General features: G+C 36.1%; 1 protein-coding gene across 1 annotated transcript; it reads right to left on the minus strand.

Moving 5' to 3' along the window:
- Positions 1 to 3,886: 3,886 nt before the first annotated feature.
- LOC133858557 (CRIB domain-containing protein RIC5) lies at positions 3,887 to 7,086 on the minus strand. The gene is made up of 4 exons (XM_062294036.1): positions 6,459 to 7,086; positions 6,195 to 6,301; positions 5,850 to 5,931; positions 3,887 to 4,572 (listed from the first exon to the last, which is right to left on the minus strand). Exons 1-4 carry the CDS (start codon positions 6,514 to 6,516, stop codon positions 4,112 to 4,114), a joined length of 708 nt encoding a protein of 235 aa, XP_062150020.1. The 5' UTR covers positions 6,517 to 7,086; the 3' UTR covers positions 3,887 to 4,111.
- Between the last annotated feature and the right edge of the window lie 201 nt (positions 7,087 to 7,287).

The raw sequence follows: 7,287 nt of genomic DNA on the forward strand, positions 1-7,287 counted from the left end.
TTTACCTATATAATTATATAATTGTGGATACCCCATAACCGTGTAGTTTAACCGTCAGGAATGTTTTTCAAGAAGTTCTGGACGGTTCAAAATCGTCCAAAAATATGTGAATTTTTGTAGTGATTTCCTCTTTTTCAAAGAGTCTATGACTCTATGATTTCCTACCACATAGAATAGTTGTGTTTTTAGTTGTGTGAAAAATTGGCTGGAAATCATATTTCTTATTATTATTATTAAATATTCGATTTGCATGGATTAGCGCTAGTAATTAAGTTGCCTTTCAAAAGAGTAATGTAGAACCATTGACTTTCTTTTGCTTGGTGCCCTTTTGGCTTTTGCTCGGTGCACTTTGAATTAAGATCCCCTCAAATTCTTTGCCCGAATTTGATAGAATTCGGGCAGGTAGTTGTGAGTGAGCATTTATGAGACCCACCTGACCAAATAAAAGTTGGGCTGCCCAACTGCTTATCCGGTCAGATGAATCTCATAAATGCTTACTCACAACAACCTGCCCGAATTGTATCAAATTCGGGCAAAAAATTTGAGGGGATCCTGATCAGTGCACTTTGCCTTAATTAGAGCAACAAATTAATTAAAGTTAAAAGACGTACACCTCCATAGCCCATAGAGTCATGAGATATATATACAAATTCTAGGGCTTTTCGTCTGAATCATTAATATTTCAGGTTTTCTTTTTGTCCAATTTTTGCTTTGCGTTTCTATGGAACCACCGAGAAGTCGCAATCCCAGTTTACTGAGGACGAGGTCCCTATATTTCGTCTCAAATTCTTCGTTTCAATTGCTACATATGTATAATAAAAGTTATTGTCATTTTATTTTTAATTTTTTGAGATTTTTTTAGTTATTTAGTTTTTGTGATTCTTGATGGTTAGGTTGTATTAATGTGGCACATATATATGTTCCTAAACCCTAGCTGTAGCCAATATTGAGTTTTCCTTTGAAAAAGAAGATTCGATCCAGAGATTCATCGATCAAATGATAGTATTTTGGCCATCTCTTTAGATGTGCACGCCATGAACATTTGTTGCTCACTACAAAATTTTTGTTGTTTAATTCGCGTCTTTTGAAAAATGATATGAATAGTAGAATAAACAAAATCAACTAATTGACGACACTGTAAAAACACATAATTTAGGAATAGATAAGAATAAGAAAGAGATACAGAGAATTAATGTAATTCGACCTATGACCTATATCTACACGTCAAAGCCTTGAAACTTGAAGTTAAAGTTTTGTTTACCATTCGTGATGTCAAAGCAATAGTTGGGAGGATGGCAGATGTCCTGAACGATGATTGGGATCTGATCTATGGGGGAAAGTACCTTGAGGATCACATGACATTTGCTTCTTATGACATCAAAGAAGAAACCATCTTAGAGATGTTTCCTGCCTTGATCCAGATATTTGTGAAGACATGGAGTGGGGAGACGAGCATTACTCTTGATGTGCATTAATATATATAAAACCATCAAAGATGTCAAGGACGACAAGATTTTTCAGAAGTTGGCAGGTGTTCTGAACGATTATTGGAACCTGATCTATGCTAGCTGGAAAGCAACTTGAAGATCACATGACATTGGCTTCTTAATTATGACATCAAAGAAGAAACTATCTAGCTTAGAGATGTTTCCTGCCTTGATCCAGATATTTTTTAAGACATGGTGTGGGAAGATCATTACTCTTGATGTACAACGATGTAACACCATCAAAGAAGTCGAGGACAAGCTTCGTCAGAGAGGAATTTCCCTTTTTCGTCGGAGCATTTAGTTATTCAATGGGAAAAGGCTTGAAGACAACCGTGATCTAGCAAGTTATATATATGGTGCATGTCCTTAAGGATTCCACCCTCCGTACGATGGTACTCTTTTATATATATATATATATATATATATATATATATATATATATTCCAAGTTGATTACATATGTGTGTATGTCTTAGGGTTGTCAATTTTTGACAGGACCCGCGAACCCGACACGAACAAGACACTGAAAAATAGGGTTTGGGTTTTATATAATCGGGTTCAGGTCATAATCGGGTCAACCCGATTACAATCGTGTCTGGCGGGTTGACCCGTCAGACACGATTCTGACTCGGTTATTAAAAAAAAAAAAACACTAACCTGAAAGTCCGAAACGAAATGCCCATTTGTAATTCACTGATTCTGTAAAACATATGAAAATTGAAGGAGAGATGCAGATGAGAGAGAGAGAGAGAGAGAGAGAGAGAGAGAGATCGGTTGAGGGAGAGATGCAGATGAGAGGGAGAGAACCCGAGAGAGACACACAGAGAGGGACCAAGCAGAAGAGACTCAAGAGAGAGAGACGAAACAAGGAGAGAGAGCTAGAAAAGCGGGAGAAGACCCTATGAAGTATGAACCCCGTGACTGTCGACGCCGTGGGAACCAGGACCCGATCTTTCAGTGGATCAACGCCGGCGAAGCAGAAGGTGATTTCTAGCCATTTGAAGTGATTTCCGGTGACTGGGAAGAAAACTACCCCTTTGATGATTTCCGATGGGTTTCTCATAAACTCTTAAGGGTAATTTCTTGTAATTGATTGAGTGATAAATTCTGGAGTATTTTTGTGTTGTTTGATTATGGATTTATGGGTATGTAATTAATGTGAATTTCTTGTTGGTTTTTGGTGTGGGGTGTGATCTCCCCTGTTTTGGCTGATCATAAGAATGGAGTTGGGCTATTGTGGTATAAAATTTTGAATGTGTGTATGTGTTGACTAAGTAGTGGTGCAAGAACTGATTTTTGATTGAATTTATGGGTTTTGGGTTGATGTTAGCCGATTGAAACTAGGTGGCCGTGGTGATTTTGGATGGTATTTTGATGTTAGCTGTGTATGGATTGATTTGGGGGTTATTTAGGTGTTGCGGCCAAGCCCTGTTCCGGCCAGTTACTGTAGTATACAGCAACCATACTATGAAATTGATGTCGGGTTGGGTTAACGGGTTACATGATTATTAGTCGTGTTTATCGGGTCGTGTTCAGGTCACGTGTTACAACCCGATTAACAATCGGGTCGGGTTCGTGTCAGACCCATTTACTTAATCGGGTCAGTCGGATTGACACAAACCCGACTCGCGAACCCGAATTACCAAGCCTAGTATATCTATATTGTTGGCATGTATATATAGGCCTCTTCTATAGAATATTTAGTATGATTCAAGATTATACAGCTTTATTCTCAACATGATATCAGATTTAAAAGTCTTAAGTTCGAACCTTGTCTCCATCAATTCATCGATCTCTCATTTTAATTAAATATCTCACGTGTTGGGTCTTACTGATTAAGGGAGAGTTTGAATCTACAAGTGCAGAAGAGTATTAGAATATTAATTAAATTATTAAATTTACTATTTTTCTATCAATTTAAACTTTTAAAATAAATGGTGATTTAACATACACGAATCATCCACCTCTAAAAATAGCTTGATCCAGATATTTGTTAAGACATGGACTGGGGAGACCATTACTCTTGATGTACAACCATGTAAACCATCAAAGTTGCCATGCAAGGAAAAGATTTTTCCGAAACTAATTAAGGATTCCTCATGATCATCATCAATTTGTATCTCTACATAATCTATAATATTTAATTAGAAAATATGGCGAAAGTATCTTCCTTACAGCTTATTCAGACGTGATGCCAACAGGGTCAATTACAAACAGGAAAAAAATTTTAAAAAAAAAAAAAACACCTCTAGTGGTTCATGCATGTGCTATCTAGCTTCCTTTTATCTCTTGGACAAAGTTTCAGAAACTTTCTGGAATTTGAAAGCTAGCTCTATGAAGCAACTTCTGCTTGGAATTGAATGTTCCTTAATTAGTCTATTTAAGCCTGCTGCATGCGTCTGATAATCTTTGATGGAGATTTCAACGACACATATATATAGGTTCCTTTGTGGTTTGAGTTCCTTCCACGTACAGCTTGACGAGATCCATTTGAATATATATATATTCACATCCATTTCGTGATCTTACGGCAGAAAACAATGAATATTGCGACTGATCGAGTTTAAACATCTATTTTATTTTAATTTATCACACATTTCCTCTTCAACTCTCATCATTATTCATTTATATCCTCACTCCCTCCTTTTCCAAAACCGAGTTTATAAGGTGGTTCTGATCATTGCTCTTCATCAGCCCATGCCCAGATCCGGAATCAGATCCCACATCTGTGAAATGGATGTCCGGTAAAGAATTCTGTTCTTTTGACCTCGACGACTTTATTGACCCGCCGCCCTTTGACTTCCTCCGGCGAGATTGTTTGGGGACAGCAGGCAGGTCTTGTGATGGCAACTCTTTTCCATTTATCGAATTCCGGTGCCGTCTCGTGTGCCGTGCACTGCCTGGTGAATCTCGGCATGGGGAATCCATTAGTACTGATGCATCCGTTGAGCGGTGGCGCCTGGAGTGCTTTGGTGCATCACAGCTCCGTCGAGGGGAGTTAGCAGGTGAGCCATGGCCACTTCCTGCTGATTTAATATGTTGGAGCAGGGATTCTTTAATCCCAGCGCCACTTCGCTTTATGTGATCTACAAAAAAAACATCTTACCACTGTTAGAGAACCGGTAGCAGTTTTTTTAAATTTTATTCACTTTCTTAAACGTAGAAATTTCTTTTAAAAAAGTCATTAAATCATATTCTTTTGTTGTTCTCTAGATTAAGTAAACATCAAGAAAATTAAAAGTTGTACTATAAATTTAGATAAGCAAAAAAATGATTTTTTTAACAAATTATTTTAATTAAAAAAAAAAAAAAAAACTTTTTATTTTCTCTCTCATTTTTGTAGCATTTATTTAAATTAAAAAATATTTAAATTATTTATCTTTCCTCTCTCTTTTCCTAGCATTTAAAATAAATAAATATATATAAATGATATAGGAAAAGGATAAGGAAAGCTATTTAGATATGAAAGCAAAAAGTGACTTAATTTCCTAAATTGAAGAAAAGTTTTAAGGGAAGCTGTTGCTCGTGCTCAGCTCTGGTGTCTTGTCAGGTGCCAAATAATGTGAAAAAAAATTCAAAATTCAGTTTTATTTTTTTTTCTTTTTTGGAAACTTAATTCACTTACAACCCCTCCTTGAAGCATAAGCGATTTTACAATCATAACCTTATAATTTAAAAATTTGCAAGGTTGGTATCGGTATCTCATGTTTCAGCATTTTTTAATTTCACCAAATTTTTATTAAAATGCCCAAAATTCCTTTTTTTTTAAAAAAAAAAAAAATAAAACCAAAAATAAAATAAAATAATAAATGCTTTGGACTCACCAACGGCTTGGCGGTAGGTTTAGTGACCAATTTTCACTAGTTTTTTCTTTTTCAAAAAGAGGGGCATTATGGGCATTTTAACAAAAAATTAGTAAAATTAAAAAGGACTAAAACATGGGATATCAACTTTATATAAATTTTTAAACTGTGCGTATATAATTGCAAAACTACTCATATATATTTTGGGGGTACAAGTCAATTAAGTTTCCCCTTACTTTTTTTGTAATAAAAAAAGCCTTAACTCAACCTCATCAAGGTATGGATCCAAGCGACTAATATTAATAGAATTAAAGATTTCTATTTTACGAATCGAACTCTCATCCTAGCATCACTCTGAAAATTTCTTGAAGGCCACTAAACCATTATCATCTATGATTTTTCCTTGTTTGATCTTTTCAATACTGAACCATCGACTTAAAAAAAAAAAAAAATTTAAAAACAAAAATGGCTAAAAATTGCCAAATTGGCTATCTAATTTGAAGGCCTAATTCCAGCAATATACTTGTAAATTAAATGATATGACTTTAGAAGAAGCAAACCTTCAGGTGACAATTTAGCTGCTCCAAAAGAATCGAATGGCCCGGACGAGACTTCTGGTACTGTAGAATTAAACCCCCTCATCTGCACAAACCATATCAGCGCAATCATAGTTTTGTAAATAATCTACAGAAAATGCGGTTGATGCCCAATTAATCTTGGTGTTAACGAAACTTGGAAACATCAACGAATTGCCTCTGGTTAATTAATATCAAGAGATTGAGGAGGCAAGGAAGAGAGAGAATGAATAGTATATGTACGTTAAAGTACTATTGATTAAATAATTAAATTTATCTCTTTTTATAAGGTTAAATTTTTAGAATAAATAGTAATTTAGCAATATATACCCAGCTCGGCGTATTCGACTTTGCAGATGGGCCGTCCCACCCAATGTGGGCAACATGCTTTACATCCGTGGGGTACCCAATTTGCATTTCTGGTTCTTTTTGATCATCTGCAAAAAAAAAATCCAGAGTTTTTGTGATCACCTCGCATTCTTTTACAATTTAGATTGAGAAAACAATTATATAACTTTACTCATTGATTAGAATCTATAGGAGAAGAAATGCTCAAGCTTGCTTAATTGTAAGGAGGAATTGCTGTAAACTAACCAAATATCTGTGATATGTATCTTAGGCCTTTCAAAATACCCTTCACCTTGGTCGTCATTTCGGCTCAACCACTTCGCTATATGCACCAGAGATCAGATCGACCTTACACCGGCAGAGTTCAGGCCCGGCTTCCGGACTTCAAACGTAAAGAAACAAAGAAAATTTATACGATTCCCTCAATGTGAGATCTGTTCACACGCAGAGACGATCAAGAAGAACATAAGTTGGCAAAACTGCACGACATTCCTGGCTGGTGTGCTTATGTTGGATTCAAAATCGCATTTTTCGACCATACCGTTGCATAACTACTCAACTGTATATGCAACAATCATGTCTTGAAAACATTGTAACCATGTGAACAACAAAACTTACGAAACAAGAAATACACGAAAATATGTAAAATTGTTCTCTCTAGCAATTCTTAACTGTTACATTGTGTATGGAAAATCGCAGGAACATGGGTTTTGTTCGATGGCCCCGTGTACGTCGACGACGCGGTTTTCGTTCCGGCTGACAGCTGTCACGTAAAAACCAACGTACAGCTGACCGGATTTTCAGGCACACGTACATCCAGAAAGGTAGAGCTACAAATCCATGGCCATTGGGCTGGCTAAATATGGGCGGCTTTCTCAACTGTCCGTTTGTGAAAGCGCGGAAAAACGGTTGGTAATGAAATGTATGGCACCAATGGAGAACAATGCTTTAATTTACGCATTTAATTACTGCTTCTTTATTCAAATTAGAGTTATAAAAACCTGTGGTTTAAAAAATACGCTTATCAAACTAAGCAAATTAATCCTGTCCAAAAATCCCCCAAAAATACAAGCCA

The sequence above is a fragment of the Alnus glutinosa genome, chromosome 1 (assembly GCF_958979055.1).
Source record: "Alnus glutinosa chromosome 1, dhAlnGlut1.1, whole genome shotgun sequence".
Classification (NCBI taxonomy): domain Eukaryota; kingdom Viridiplantae; phylum Streptophyta; class Magnoliopsida; order Fagales; family Betulaceae; genus Alnus; species Alnus glutinosa.